This window comes from Vulpes vulpes, chromosome 4, assembly GCF_048418805.1.
Source record: "Vulpes vulpes isolate BD-2025 chromosome 4, VulVul3, whole genome shotgun sequence".
Taxonomy (NCBI): Eukaryota; Metazoa; Chordata; class Mammalia; order Carnivora; family Canidae; genus Vulpes; species Vulpes vulpes.
In genome coordinates, this window is record NC_132783.1 from 9039865 (window position 1) to 9055638 (window position 15774).

At 48.4% G+C, this 15774-nt stretch overlaps 1 protein-coding gene across 3 annotated transcripts in view; it reads right to left on the minus strand.

The window, feature by feature from the left end:
- Nucleotides 1–11285, minus strand: part of PCDH10 (protocadherin 10) — a 60769-nt gene extending 49484 nt beyond the window's left edge. For 2 of the 3 annotated variants that reach the window (XM_072755251.1, XM_072755249.1), the window contains exons 1-3: nucleotides 8435–11226; nucleotides 6682–6740; nucleotides 6015–6121 (exon numbers count right to left, since the gene is read on the minus strand). In XM_072755251.1, the coding sequence (XP_072611352.1) occupies nucleotides 6015–6121; nucleotides 6682–6740; nucleotides 8435–11086 (2818 nt within the window). In that variant the 5' untranslated portion in view covers nucleotides 11087–11226. Of the gene's footprint in view, nucleotides 1–6014; nucleotides 6122–6681; nucleotides 6741–8434 lie in introns of all 3 variants that reach the window. The other variant, XM_072755252.1, reaches the window with a different exon arrangement.
- Between the last annotated feature and the right edge of the window lie 4489 nt (nucleotides 11286–15774).

Below are 15774 nucleotides of genomic sequence, written 5' to 3' on the forward strand. Positions count from 1 at the left end.
CTAAGATCGAACCGTGTTATTAGACCCTGAAGAAGATGGGTATGTAATGTGAAATTTGGGATTAGTGCAACTTTTCTTCACATGACTGAGGAATATCATTTTAAATATACTGCATGAGACCATTAATAATCTTTCACATATTTTCAAGTACCTGTATCCAAGGCCTCTCATATTTTTAAATATGATCGTCTCTCTTATAGAAAAATTTTAATAAACTAGTCTCTCGACATTATTAAGGTATTGTTTGATTATATTAGAAGGACTTTTAGTAGAGCGTTTTTTTGTGCCCATTTTCTTCTCTGGAAATTAACAATTTTTTTGGGTTTCAGCTTCTTTGATTATTAGAGGCTAGTTAAAATGCCCTTAGGTGATGTAATCAAGTTCTCATGAGTTGAGAACCTGTACAGAAAATAGATCATGTGCATAACAAGAAAAATGAGAAACATGATAAAGTTTTCTGTTGGAAGAACAATTTTACCTGACAGAAGGAAGAAAACACTTGTATATAATGTTCTTAGTAAATTTATGAATGAGTCCTTTTAAAGTGTGATCCCCATAGCAATAGTATACACAGCTTTATAAGACCAGAATGAAAGATAAGGGATCACAAATTGTGCATGAATGTATTTCACCAGCTTTACTGATAGAGCAAGTGTACCGATTTCTCATTAGGAGAATATCAGAGCAACAAAACAAAATTAAAAGAGAAAGAACAAATAGCACATCAATAAATTTCAAACCATTTGCCTTTTAGCGCTATAGTCTGAGAACCAGATAAATGTCCCCATTCCCATTCCTCACTTCAGGGAGTCACTGAAAGACAGCCAGTATTTTATCTTTTTTCATTTATCACCAGTCCCATTAAATATATTATTTAATGACCAAATAAGCAGACGTGTATTTAAGTTTTGTTGTGATAAGTGACTACGCGATACACAGGAATGCCAGGTATCATAGGGCAGGCGACATATTAAAATGCATGCCTTCCACATTGCTCTTGGAATATTTTAATAGCTCAAATTAAAGGTCCAAGAGAGGGATCCCTGGGTGGCGCAGTGGTTTGGCCCCTGTCTTTAGCCCAGGGCGTGATCCTGGAGACCCGGGATCGAATCCCACATCAGGCTCCCGGTGCATGGAGCCTGCTTCTCGCTCTGCCTAGGTCTCTGCTTCTCCCTCTCTCTCTCTCTCTCTGTGACTATCATAAGTAAATAAAAATTAAAAAAAAAAAAAAGGTCCAAGAGAAAACTTAACTTGATCTTTAGTTTCTCTTATTCAAATCCCCTTACTACGGAACCTGCCAGATTTGTACAGCGGACAAATACAGGCCAAACCTCAGTTTTGAAATTTTGGCAATTTTGAAGAAATATCTCAACATATACACATTATTTGAAATTTCTTCTCCTAGTTATTTATTTTTCCTACCTCTCAGAAATAATCTGTCCTACAAGGCATGACAGCTGACATGATAGACTGCCTGTTATGCAAAGATATATTTAGACAAATTTTAAAATACATATTTTTTAACCAGCGAGTAAAACTTGTTCCTTAGAGGCAGTGATGTTATCACTGAGAAAAAACTGTGACTTCAAAAATATTTCAACTGTACTCCATGTGTGCTATTTCCTGAGGAATGTAATAATATAGAGTTATATGTACATTTCTTCCTCGTGCACCAAGGCTTCATAAAAAATGTTTAAATTTTCATAACATGATAAATTAATTTAAGGAAAATCAATATTTCATTTTTTGAAGATATTTCCAGCCCTCCTTTAACCACTTAACACAAAAAAATGGAGAGATATAAATTATAACCACAAAAGTTGCTATAGTTTTTAGGAAAATATAGCTTGGAGGCAGGTATTTACGAACACGATTCACTCATGAAAAAATCAAAACATGTACATTAAAACTGCTCCCTACTTATCATTCAAAATGTTTATATTTTTCTCCATTTTCTCTAATATTTTATCATGTATTTTTTCCAATTATAAATCTTTCTGTATCATCAATTTGTAGTTCATATTTTCACCAGAAATCTGAATAAGCTTTTGCAATCAATCATGTAAAGTCACTTTATTTACAAGTGACTAATCTGCCTGTATCTAAATTCTTACTGGAGTTGTGAAAGGGAAATCTGTACTTGTGATAAATCAAACATTGTCTTGTTACTATTGCAGTAGTTGTGCAAACAGCTGAACACATTTCCTGATGTACTTTATCCACTAGTCTTAAGATACTGACAATTCAAATCACTTTTTGGCATGTGTAGCCAAATTTTGACCATGTGTCTTATATCAATCTCAATAATTAGTTAAAAAATAAACACATTTAGAAGCTAAACTTGTAACTGAAATTAAAATTTACAGGAAGGAGTGACTTGACAATTTTCAGGTAAACCATAACAAGTAAGATTAACAGAATTGTTTATTAGGGTTATCTTCTTCAATATATATATCTTTTAAGAAGGCGCAATTATTAAAAATGAATTGATAATTCTAATGGTATGCATACCGCAGATATTCAATAAACGAGGCAAGGGAAATTTTACAACTAACTATATCTCCTCAGACGTACCTGCAAGACCGTTAAAATGTTTAATAATAGGCAACTAAAATTTTTGTATCAGTATTGCAAATCAGAAAAAAAAATCTTTTACTCTAATCATACAATAAAATTGAAACTATATTTCTTTTAGGTATACTTTGACCCTTTTTTTTTCTTTGGCTATTTAAGCCATATTAATCAGATTTTCCTCTTGTGATGGTTTATGCATAGATTTACCACATCTCCCTGGACTTCTGCCAAATGCAACCAATACATCAATAGTGCCCTGAAAAAAAACGGAAAGCACCTTGACAAGGCTATAGAAAGAAAATGCCAGAGAGCAGTGGTCAAGCCGAAGAATTTCACACATGGAGCCAGGTGCAGTAGAAAACTGAAAAAGCTTATGTGATTCTCTGTGCAGCTGCCTCCGTGTTTAAAGCCCTTCTATGAACAAGATTGGTGACTGCAAATGGCTTTAGAAAGGAGAAAAGCAAGGGGGGTAGGGGAGAAAGAACAAAAAAGAAAACTATTCATAGAAGAATAAACAGAAGGCATATCTAGATAAATAAATACAAAATAATGCTAACATCGAAAAAGAAATTGGGGCTACATACAAAGGTAGGAAGATTAAACAGGTGAAGCACTAAAGCTCAATAGTGTATATAATGTCACATGGAGTGAGGGACAGACTGAAGAAGAGAATTCAGAGTATTAATTAATTAATTAATTAATGGAATTCAGAATTCCAGTATCATTTCTCCATCACAATCTGGTGTCCTCCCCCTAAAAACTGGCTGAGTAAGATTTGCTTATTAGTGTGAACTTTTCCCATATCCTAAACCTGGAAATAGATGCGCTATGAGTAATGTGTCTTAAATATTACAAAATGGGAAGATCATCAGTACCTGGCTTTCACAAGAAAATAAAACAGATGTACTTTTTCACCTGAAATAGGCTCATCTTTTAGGAAACCTTATCGCTACTTGCTGTAGAGTGTACAGTACGCAACATCAGTATGGACTGGGCAAAGTCATTAAGTCGATGCATTCCAATTCTCTGCATTTAGGGTTTTATACTTATAAAAGAAAACACTTCAAAATCACTCTTACAATAAAATTAAGACACAGTAAGTCTGATTGCAATTCAGCACACAAAGGTGAGATGACTTCTTAATACAAGAGTGTCATTACAATTCGAAAACAGCGATTATTGCACTCAGTATGTTGTGGCTGCCCTAGAACTGCCAACGCAATACCAAAATAAATCGTTAATTCTGTAATACTTTTCACGTTTAATAAGGTAAAGATAGGGCAGATATATTTTTTTTTTTGCCACTGCTGAGGAAAAATATGAACTGCCTTGCTTTTTTAGAAAATGTTCTCCAGAACACAATTTGGCATTTAAGTTTTCCTTCTAATGCTTTGACATCTCAAATGATTTGAGAGAAACATTACCAAAATGGCAACACTGAGTCCCTGTGAAATAAAGTAGCTACTGGGAAGGCTCATTGATAAGACTCTATTCCCATCCATCTTCCAAATTTAGCACTTTTTGCAGATGTTTATTCGTTTCTCTTTCTTTTTGGTTAGGTTATTATAGCTCATTATGTCTGAGGGAACTAAACTAATTGAAATGTTCATTGAGACTGGAGTGCTACAGAAAAAAAAACAAAGCAGAGGGAGGGTGGGGGAGTGGGAAAAGAATAAAATGCACCCAAGGAAACACCAAGCAGATACTCTGTTTTAATATTAAGCCTTTTGTCTTAGAAGTTTAAAAAGGCTAACTCAAATTAGAACCCCTGAAAAAAAGGAACAGGAACGAGCAATTCTGAATGTACAGCTTTTTAAAGGTAACAATAAATCATATGCCATATATAGGCCAAAAATGAAAGGGACTTTGTACTCAAATATAAACTTCTGGCAAGTTCTGGTTTGTTGTCAGGTTCCCAGACACTAAATAGATGCTCTGTTCAGTTAGCGTGAAGGCCCGCAAGGGGCAGGGACCTCCGGGGATTCTTGGCAGTTCTCAAGTCTCATTAGGTCTGCATATTAATGACTTGCAGCAATATAAAGAGACCCTTGAGCAGCCTTTTTACTCCCCCCTCCTGACTGTGTTTCCCAAGGCTAAGGCAGCCTCAGACACAGCACACTTTAGCCAAGTGAGAGGCTTGCAGTAACCACGGCTGCCAGGCGACCGTGGGGCGGGTGCTGCCCTTTGACACACTGCCTCAGCACCCTTCAGAGGTCCACCAAGTGTGCTAAGGAATGTGTGCTCTCTAGGACTGATGTTACCTCGAAAATGAGGACTCTTCCACCCTGGGGTTACATCATTAACCAAAATGAAGCTCAAGAGCGAGGGGACAGAGTTGAGTTTGGAGATGGCCCAGTGACGGATGTTTTTATAAGTCACAAGAGTTAATCTGCCTTTCCACTTCTCTCCGTGTCACAAAGACACAGGACTCAATGAGAAAAGAAAAAGTTAAAAAAAAAAAAAAAAAGATCAACCAGCCCTCTTCGCCCCCTTCTCGGTTGAAATGCCAATGACGTGGAAAGAAAATCCAACCGTTATGAAATCATTTTCATTATTATAAGGCATATATTTTATTTTTCAAAGTGTTTTTCTTTAAGGATTAGGAAATAGAGTTATCAGCACCCTATAAAACTTCACGGTTAAATTCATAGAGGAAAAAGTAAACTAAAATAAATAAGCAATGTAAAGATCTATGTATCGCATTGCAACCCTATCAGCAGGCATCATTAACCTCACATACGAATAAGCACGGGGTTCAAATTTTGACAGGTCATGGACCGCAAGGAAAATATGAGGAAGCTTCTCGGATGCTTGAGAAAATACACATTATCCAATGTTTACTAATGGACCGAAGCCTAAGAACCCAGCATTGGAGACCTTGCTGTCAGCCTGTTCATGACTTTTAATCACCATTCCGTCTCTCATTCAATACTCAGTGGCTTGCAAAATGCATCGCTCTCAAAAGGGAAGAAATTTGGATTCTAGTTCCCAATCATCATCCACTTACTCTCTGTGACTTTGTGCAGGTCAATCAATTTCATTCATCTTCAGTTACCTCATCCATAAACAAGTCTAATAATACCTTCATTGACTGAAGACTGAGGCCTGGACCAGGTGAGAAATCTATAGGTTTTTGAATTTCAATTTAATTGCACGAAAGAACATCACATAAGGAAGAAATAAGCTCATGTTCTAACATATTTCACAGTAAGTCTCTAACTGTACCCAAAGGGGCATTTTTAGAATCCTCTTTGACTATGTAATTATCAACATAGAATGACACCATATTCCTGGTGTGGACTTAGCAACATTAACCCTACAAAAAAAAATACCTAGGACATCACTCTTTCTAGATTTACTTTGAAAACAACAACAACAACAACAACAACAACAACAACAACAAACTATAAAAGTCAGCATTGCCCTTTGAGCACACTTACCAGCTGACTGGCCGCGGTTGGTGGCATCATGATCACTATCTCCCTGTTCACTGTCCCCATGACCACTGTCCTTCGAGCTTACTATGTCGGCTTCCTGGAATGCAGAACTAGAAGTACAAAAACGTGAATATTAGAATTAAAAAAGGTGAAGAAACACAGAAAACATTCTTCTGCCACCACATGGTCACCAATGGTGCTGCAGATTCACAGACCTCTCACAGTGGCCTTTATTCCTGCAGAACAGCTAGTTTTCATCACCTTACAGCCTAACTCTTTACAACTGAGCAAAGTCAGTAGGAGCCTTTAATAAGGCACGTCACGTTTAGTCATTATTCTGCGAGGAGAGCCACGCGTATGTTTATATCATTGTCATAAAACAGAGTATATAGACCCTTGGAACAGGGGGACTATCAGAAGTAGTGTTAAGAGTATAAATTGATAAAATATTCAAATATATTCAGTAAGTTGTATATAGATGAAAGACACCCCTATTTCTAATGTATTGTCCAGGAACCCCAACATAGACAGTATTTATGATCTGCCCTAGCTGGAGATGCTTTCATACATCTTATATTCTAATATTGGATAATACGTCTAATTTCTAACTTTCATAGGTAGTAAACTTGTCCATACACCAAGCTAGGGGGATAAAAAAAAGAGTCCATACCTGTTAACTCGGCGAGGTCTGTCAACTAGATAGCTGAGCTCTGCTCGCTGGTGTTTAGTCTAGAAAGAAAATAAATAAATCAAGAGCATTTGAATGCTAAGGGCTTAACTAGCAGTCCTCTTCTGAGGTTAGGAATTGAGTCTAGTTTAGGTAATTGTGTACGGTTTTATGCATTTGCAAGCTGCCCTAAGGCCTCAGGCTAGTGACTGCTGGGTAAGGGGAGGGAGATATCCAGAGACACCTCAGTCTAGCTTTTCAGTAAAGGGGTAAAAAAAAAAAAAAACCTGCAAAAATAAAAAGCCAATTTTAAACGTGTGTGTGTGTGTGTGTGTGTGTGTGTGTGTGTTTAAGGAGAGAATGCAAATGACCTCATAGCTAGGGCTCATAAACTACTGTCCCTAACAGAGTCAACCTAGGTATACTCTGCAGTCTTTCCCTCAGTGGCCTAAAAAAGTGTTCAGGTGCATACTGGTTGACACAAGAAAAAACAGCACGCTCAATAAGCAAAAAGTTTGGATATTTTATGGAATTATTTTGTTGTTTATTTTCAAAATGTGCTTAAGATACAAATGAGCTGTACAAATATTCATGAAAGTCAATTAATAATCTCTGAGACTCAAATAAATAAAAGAACCTGCCGAGAAAGGAATTCATCATCCACACTCCCCCACCCCAGCCCCATACCTTTCCCCCTCCAAAACGCCCTGTGCACTCTCCTCCCCAGCGTCCACCATCCACCATCCACACACCTCTTCTGGCCCCAACTCTCTTGTACACAAATCAGCTGTGTTCTCCCCCTCCCTCCCTCCCTCCCTCCCTCCAACTTTGCCACTTCCCCATCTTTTAAAAAGAGATCAGAACTGACAAGCCAAATTCCTTGAGGAAGAAAGCCAACAGCAGCGATTTACCCAGAACAGTGGCAAAAGGTGAGGATCAGCTAAAAGGTATATATATATATATATATATTTAAGGTCACAATTGCTTAAGCCTTCCGTTAGTTAGTGTACGCTTACAGGGGGCTGTGCCAAGGCAACTTCATTCAAATTCACACCGTGTGGGCGTCGGGCTTCCAGGGCGGCTGTAAATGCTGTCCAGGGCCGAACGGAAGCCTTTTCTGCAACCCGAGGTCGGAGGACAAGGATCTGATAACTTATTCGCTAAAACATGCATTCGAGTTTAGGCGGCTGTGCAAAGTCAGACAATCCACAGCTCACTTTTACGCGCGACTCAAAGCATCGATAAACAAAGCAAACAGAATTGACTTTATTAGTGCCTGGGACAAACGCAAAGAGCGGGAAGACCTTGGCCAGGGCCCGAAAGTCCCTCCATCCGCATTTCCCTCGCTCTTCCCTCCCTCCCCCCACCCCCGCGCACTTTTCCCTCCACTTTCAGATTTTTTTTTTTTTTTTTTTTTTTTGAGAAGGGGTTAGGACTTTAAAGGAAGGATGCCAGAGGGAAGAGGGAAGGTCCAAGGTGGCAAAGCACCAAGGGAGGGAGGGAGGAGGGGGAAGGGGAGGGGATGAAAGTCAATGTGCAGGGAGGGGTGGAGCGCAGGGGATTAGGGACCACACGAAAAAGTTTAGGTTACAGACGAAGGGGTGGGGGACGGCCTCCCCCCCCCCCCCCACAGAGATACAAAGAAGTGAGTATCCTAAGTATCAATACACAGTGCACCAGAGATACAAGGGCCGGGCTAGAGGAGGCTTTCGGATGGAGGAGATGAGAGATGGTGGTCCTTGCGCTTCAGCCTTACCTCGTTGGACAAAATGCTCCCGTTGGAGATGATGTCGGGCTGCTGGTCTGTGTAGCCGGTGACGATGGCCCCACAGGGGTTGTGCTCAGTGTCCGCGCTCCGCGAGGGGCTGCAGGGCTTCAGGAACATCAGGTCGGTCTTGGCGGACTCGGGGGTCAAGCACACCTGGTAGCAGTAGTTCTGCGCGTGGTGGTGGGCGCCGAAGCCGCCGGCCTCCTCCACGGGCACCTGCGCGGGGGTGCTGGGGACGTTGGAGCTCTGCACCAGCATGATGTCCGACTTGCTGAGCTTCTTCTTGCGCGCCCGGGCCTGGCGGCCGCAGCAGGCGGAGCCGCCGCCGCCGCAGCAGCAGCAGCAGAGGCAGCAGTCGCTGGCCAGGCACGTGTAGATGTTGAGCTTCTTCTCCTTCTGGCAGCGCACGGCGAGCACGATCATGGCCAGCAGGAACACGAAGGACACGGAGCCCAGCGCGATGATGAGGATGAGCGTGAGGTCCAGCGAGGCGTCCGCGCCGCCCGAGCGGCCGGGGCGCTGCTGCTCCCCGGGGCCCCCGCCGCCGCCGCCGCCCCCGCCCGGGGGCTCCACGGCTCCGTCCACCAGCTGCACCACGAGCGCGGCGGTGGACGACAGGGGCGGCTGCCCGTGGTCGCGCACCTCGATCACCAGCTCGTAGGGCCGCTGGGGGTCGCGCTTGGCCGGCACGCGGCGCGCGGTGCGGAGCTCCCCGGTGCGCCAGTCCATGCGGAACAGGTTCATCTCGTTGCCGCGCACGATGCTGTAGGTGAGCCGCGCGTTCTCGCCGTCGTCCGCGTCCACCGCGGCCACGCGGGTCAGCAGGTAGCCCGGCTCGGCCGAGCGCGGCAGCGCCTCGCGCGCGGGGGTCCCGTTGCGCCCGGGCAGGGGCGCCACGATGGCAGGGGCGTTGTCGTTCTGGTCCACGATGAGGATGTTGACCGTGGCGTTCCCGGCCAGGGCCTGCGGGCTGCCCGCGTCGCGCGCCTCCACCTGGAAGCTGAAGTCCTTGAGCTGCTCGTAGTCGAAGGAGCGCAGCGCGTACAGGTAGCCGTTCTCGGAGTTGATGGACACGTAGGTGAAGACGCTCATGCCCTGGATCTGGCACTCGAGGATGGAGTAGGCGAGCTGGGCGTTGGCGCCCTCGTCGCGGTCCGTGGCGCTCACGGCGTAGATGTAGGCGCCGGGCACGTTGTTCTCGGTCACATACACGTCGTAGACCGGCTGGCTGAAGCGCGGGGCGTTGTCGTTCACGTCCGACACCTGCACCTGGATGGACTTGCTGGTGGAGAGCGCCGGCTCGCCCCGGTCCCGCGCCACCACCGTCAGCGTGTAGGAGTCCCCGGCCTCGCGGTCCAGCGGGGCCTCGGTCACGATGGTGTAGTAGTTCTTGAAGGAGGACTTGAGGCGGAACGGCACGTCCCCCAGCAGCTCGCACTGCACCTGCCCGTTCTCCTCCGAGTCGCGGTCGGTCACGCTGAACAGGGCCACCACCGTGCCGGGCGCCGCGCCCTCGCTCACCGCCTCCTTCACGGTGCTGAAGCTGATCTCGGGCGCGTTGTCGTTGGCGTCCAGGACCCGCACCAGCACCTTGCAGTGCGCGGGCACGGCGTTGGGGCCCAGGTCCTTGGCCTGCACGTACACCTGGTACACGGGGCTCTCCTCGTAGTCGAGCTCGCCGCTCACCTCCAGCCGCCCGGTGCGCGGGGACAGCCCGAAGAGCTCCCGCGCCCGGGGCGAGATGTGGCTGCTGAAGGAGTACACCACCTCGCCGTTCTGTCCCTCGTCTGGGTCCGTGGCGTTGAGCTGGATCACGAGCGTGCCCGGGGGCGAGTTCTCCGGCAGGGACACAGTGTAGACGGGTTGGTCGAAGGCGGGCACGTTGTCGTTGGAGTCCAGCACTCGGATGGTGAGTAGGGCCGTGCCGGTGCGCTGCTGTTGGGGGGGCAGGCCCCCTCCCCCTCCTCCTTCTCCTCCTCCTCCTCCGCCTCCCCCTCCTCCTCCTCCTCCTCCTCCTCCTCCCCCGTCCACCGCGGTCAGCACGTAGCGGTGCACCGCTTGCTGCTCGCGGTCCAGCGGCTTCTCCAGCACCAGCTCCGCGAACCGGTTGCCATCCCCCTGGGTCTGCACGTCCAGCGAGAAGTAGCTGTTGGGGGTGATCTCGTAGTCGCGCAACGAGTTGGTGCCCACGTCTGGGTCGAACGCGCTCTCCAGGGGGAAGCGGGTGCCCGGCGTGGCGCTCTCCGAGATCTCCACCGTCAGGTCCGGCTCCGGGAAGGAGGGGGGGTTGTCGTTGATGTCCAGCACTTCGATCTCCACCCGGAACAGCTCGAGGGGGTTCTCCAGGAAGACCTCCAGGTGCAGGACGCAGGAGGGGCTCTGCTTGCAGATCTGCTCGCGGTCGATCTTCTCGTTCACGTACAGCACCCCGGTCTCCAGGTTGAGGTCCAAGTAAGGGGTCCGCGAGTTGGGCACCGTTTGAAACCTGCGAGCTGAAAGTTTTGTAATGTCCAAGCCCAGATCTTCAGCGATATTCCCCACAAAAGTGCCATGTTCCTGCTCCTCCTGCACCGTGTAGTGAAGCTGGGAAAAGACTCCTTCCACCATCCAGAGCAAGGCAAAGAATAATAGCACAATCATCTCCAAAGGGAAAGGAAGCAGCTTCCCGCAGCCAGTCAGCCACCCAATCACCTCCCCCACCACCACGGGAAAAAAAAAAAAAAATCTAAAAAAAAAAAAATACAAATAAAAGTGCCCTATGTGTGTGTGTGTGTATGGGAGGGGGGGGGGGTGTTCCTGTGGCTTTTCTGTCCTTAAAAATCTTATTCCTTTTGCTTCATTTTAGGGCTTCCCCCAATTCAGCCTCATTTTTCAATCTTAGCGCAGGAAGGGTGACAGGCGTCCCCTTTCCTCATCTGTAATCTTCCCACTGACCGATTAATAAGATAATAATACAATAGTCAGCGTCCTTTATTCCGACAGTCTTGGCGCAACGCGGCGCTGGCAAATCCCAAGGAGGAAATTTCGATATTTCAAGACTGTCCTCGGTTTGTCTTCTTGCTGATGGGAGGAGAAGAAGGAGGAGGAGGAAAGGGAGGAGGAGGAGGAGAAGGAGGAGGAGGAGGAGGTGGAGGAGGAGGAGGAGGAGGAGGAGGAGGAAGATGAAGAGGAAGAGGAGAAGGAAGAGGAGATGCAGCCGGCACCGCTGAACATGCCTCAATGTCAACGGCTGGCAAATGCAAAAGGGCTTAAAAACAGCGAGAGAATTTTGTGCCGGAAAAACACAGAACGGCTCTGCAGCATAAAACTTTCATTCTCTTCGTTTCTCCGGATGCATTTTCTTCTTGGCATTTTCCTCCTCTTTTCGCTCTATTGGTACGTTTTGGCTTTCAGAGTTTTGCCCCTCTCTGCGCTCCTCTCCAGCATCCTTTGCCTGTCCCTAAGAGTGATGAGCAGTTTCTTTCCTGCTGTTTTCTTCCCAAGCCTCTTTCTCTCTACCCTGTCTCCTCCTCCTCCTCCTCCTCCTCTCTCTCTCTCTCTCTGTCTCTCTCTCTCTTCCTTCCAGTCCTTTCCCTCCTCCTGCTTCAGCCCCAGAGCCTGTGATCTCGGCTGGCAGTTTCTGAGCTCCGAGCGCTCCGCTTCTCTGTTTTTGCGCAGCGCCCCCGACCTGCCAACCAATCGCTGAGGAGCACCACCCACCGGGCCGCCGCCAATTGGCCAGCCCGGCTGTCAGGCAGGCGCGTCACTCGGCAGCCGGGAGGGGGCGGGACGCAACCCGGGCCGGGGCGGGAGGCCGGGGTGAGTGTGAGTGTGAGAGCGAGGACAGCCCGGCAGGTCCCGAGGCGCGCGCTGGGGACTGTGCCGCGGAAAGTTCCCAGTCCCCAGCCGCAGGTGAACCGACAGGGAATAGACAGAGGCTCCCCCGTTTGCATCAGCAGATGCGAAAACATAATAGCGACGGCAGCGGCATCCTCTCTCCGGAGCGGGGTTTCCAATGACGCTAACATTCTTTTTCCTTTAAGGTATTTTCCTTTGCTGCCGATCGTGGAAATAAATCACGGGGAAGGGGGAAAGTTGCAGGGAGGCCACTAACCGACTGCAAGGGGTTACCTGATTAAGGGACTCTGGCAGCGGTGGGTTGGGCATCCTTTTTTTTTTTTTCTCTTTTTTTTTTTTTTTCTTTTTTAAGGGATATAAGGTGGATCGTGTAAAACTAAGCGTGAGGGTGAAGCGCTGGGAGCGTGGGGCGGAGGTGGGTCCTGAGAAGCCGAGGGGGTCACGCCAGGTGTGGGCCGGCAGCTGCGATGGACGTGCGGACGCGTTGGACTTGCTCAGTGTCTGTGCACACACGCTCTTACCAATAGATCAATTCCCTGGGGGGGGGGGGGGCTAGTTGGAGCCGCGAGCGCCCCGATCAGTGACCGGCTCGCAGGCAGCCGAGCATCGCTGGGCGCTGCAAGGCGCCCCGGATGTCCCTGCGCCTCGCCCGGCCGAGTGCAGCGCTGCAAGGCGCTCTCAGGCTATTTTCTGCTTTTTTTTTTTTTTTTTTTTTTTTTTTTTTTTTTTGACATTTGGAGATCCCTCTCCCGCTCCACCCCCCGCTACAAAACCGGGGCGCTCTCAGGTTATTTTCTGCTTCCCCCCCCCCCCCCCGACATTTGGAGATCCCTCTCCCCGCCCCTCCTCCCCTACAAAACCGGGAGGGCTATTTTCTGCTTTTTTTTTCTTTTCTTTTCTTTTCTTTTTTCCTTTTTCTTTTTCTGACATTTGGAGATCCCTCTCTCCACCCCACCCCCACCCCGAGTGAACCGGGGCGCCCGTGGGTCGTTGCCCAGTTTGAGGCAAGACCGCTGCAGGAGAGCGGCTGCACGGCTGAGAACTCGCGCAGGGGTGAGCGCGAGTGGGCGGGCAGGGGCCGCGCACACCGGGGCGCGGGTCTGTGCGGCTGCGGCTCTCGGCGAAGGCGCTTGCACACCTAAGGGTGCCCGCATCCATCCTCCTGGGCCCGGCGCACAGGTCTGTGCCAGCCCCCACGGAGCCCCGCAGCGCGCGCGCGCACACACACACGCTGATCTCCAAGGATGCGCTTGGCCAGCTCTCGGGGCCCACTGCCTGCCTCCCCGACGCGGGGGCAGATGCATCCCGTTCTCCTGAAGTTAAAATACAGCGCTAACTCCTTAATGTTAGAGACGGAGATGACTGTCAATTATCCAAGAAAAAAAAAAAAAAAAGCATTTTTAAAGCATATGCATATATTATTTTTTAATACTCATTCATGGGCTGCTGGGGGTTGTTTATCCCCTAAAGCTGCCCCCCCCTTGTTCAGTGTTCATCTTATACCACAGTACAGAACGGTCCCCTGCGGCTTCCCGCTAATGGATGACCCGAGAGTGACACGGCCACAACCTGCGAGAAAAGGAGAGCCCCTTCCCCGGCCCGAGGTACGTCGGCCTGTGTCCGCGGCGGGGGCGTCAGGAGAGCGCGTGTCCACGCGCGGGACTGCAGAGCGAGGCAGGGCTCGGTGCGCCCCGCGAGCGCGCGTCCAGGGCCGGGGCGCCCCCACCCCCACCCCCCAGGCTCCTTCATGGACACGGGGCCCGCCTTGGAGCGGTCAGAGGGAGAGATGCCTGCAAAAATGGCTAATCCTTTCTCAGCTGCAGCAAATTGCCCAACAGAAAACCGCTGCAGTTGCAAGGATTTCAGCCTCGCGTCTGCTGCCGAGAAGGGGGCGGCAGTTTACAAAAAGGACCTGTGGATCAATGCAAAGGGGATCACAGTGCATCTGAATATTAATAACGGCAGCATTGCAGCCGTACCTCTCCCTCCCTCCACCCCACCCCCCCTTTTTTTTTTTTCTCAGATCTGCGGGATTGAAACGAAAAATCTTGAGCTCTTCCAGCTGACTCATCAGAATCCTGGAGCATTTTTTTTTTTTAAATGACGGTAATGTTGTAATGTTGTTGTTGTTTTTCCCCCCCCCCTTTATACGTTTGGAAACACTTGTGTGTGCGCGCGTGTGCACGCGTGTTTGCGTGTGAGAGACGCGTGGGCTGAATGACAATGCGGATCCGGAACCCGGGGGAGGGGGTTGGTGTGGTCGGGTTGCACGTGAAGTTTGAGCCGACTTGGGGCGGTTCGCTGGGAGCCGTGGAGCTTCCAGAGGTTGGGGACGAGGGCGTGGAGAGATGGCCAGATTGGCCTGTAAATAATCACTACATCCACTGTAACACTGGAGCTGCTGCTTTTTTTTTTTTTTTTTTTTTTTTTTTGGGTCCAGTCGTGCTGGAGCCGGGGACGCTCTCTGCAAATGCAAACGTGGGTTGCAGGCGTCTCCTAGCGGCGGCAGCGGCATAGGGCAAGGCGGAGAAGGCTCCAGCTCTCCTTCAGCTGGGCTCGCCTGTTGGGGGCTCTGCAGCCTTTCCTGGGTCGCCCAAGCCTGTGTCCGCGCCGCCCACGCCGGCCGGGGGGGCCCCCGGGGTCTCGCGTCCCTGGCTTCTGGCCCCTGCGGCTGCCCGGGACCCTCGGGGTGAGACCAGGTCCTCTGCCCGGGGAGCAGCCCCGAGCCCCGATCCAGGCCCCCCTCCCCTAGCGAGCTGCAGCCAGGGCAGTCACAGCCGGCTCTGGCACCTTTAAACAGCCCCACCCTGTCACCCACAAAAGCCTTAAAAAAAAAAAACCCAAACGCCTCTTATTGCATTCCCTTCGGTGGATCCTGGAATTTAGTGAGGCCAGGTTTGCATAAACAAGAGCCTTGGTAGCTGGGTTCATGACCTCTTTGAAATCCAGAGTTATCCTGTGATACTGCATCCCACCCTGCACCCCCAGTTCCTGGACCGGGAAGGGAGCCCCAGTACCTAGAGAACACAATCCTACTCCCCGTCCAGGGCAGCAACCATCTGGGCCAAATTGCATCCTAAATCAGAAGGGGAAAGCAGTCCTTGCTAATCCAAGGGGTGTACCCAAATCAGTTTTCATAAAAGTCCTGGTTGGTGTAGGAGATTGATAATGCACAGGCGCGTGTTTCATTGGTTTCTAAGTTACAGCAAAAAATTGAGATGGGGGGGGGGGGGGCGCTAAGGATCCCACAAATGCATTTTTTATATACATGGTTCCAAACTTTGAAAGTCGGTACCAGGGTTGCTTTCTTCCCTAACCCTTTTTCTGGAAAAGGCGGGAGGGAAACAAGTTTGTTAACCAGCCGTTTGGATAAATGAGTGTTTGCAGTGATTTAACTTGACTTGAAAGCAATTTGTTTCTAAATCCTCTTATTATTGCAGTGTGCCCAGAGCTTTGAGAGATTTTTTTTTTTTTTTAAGAAATGGAAGAAA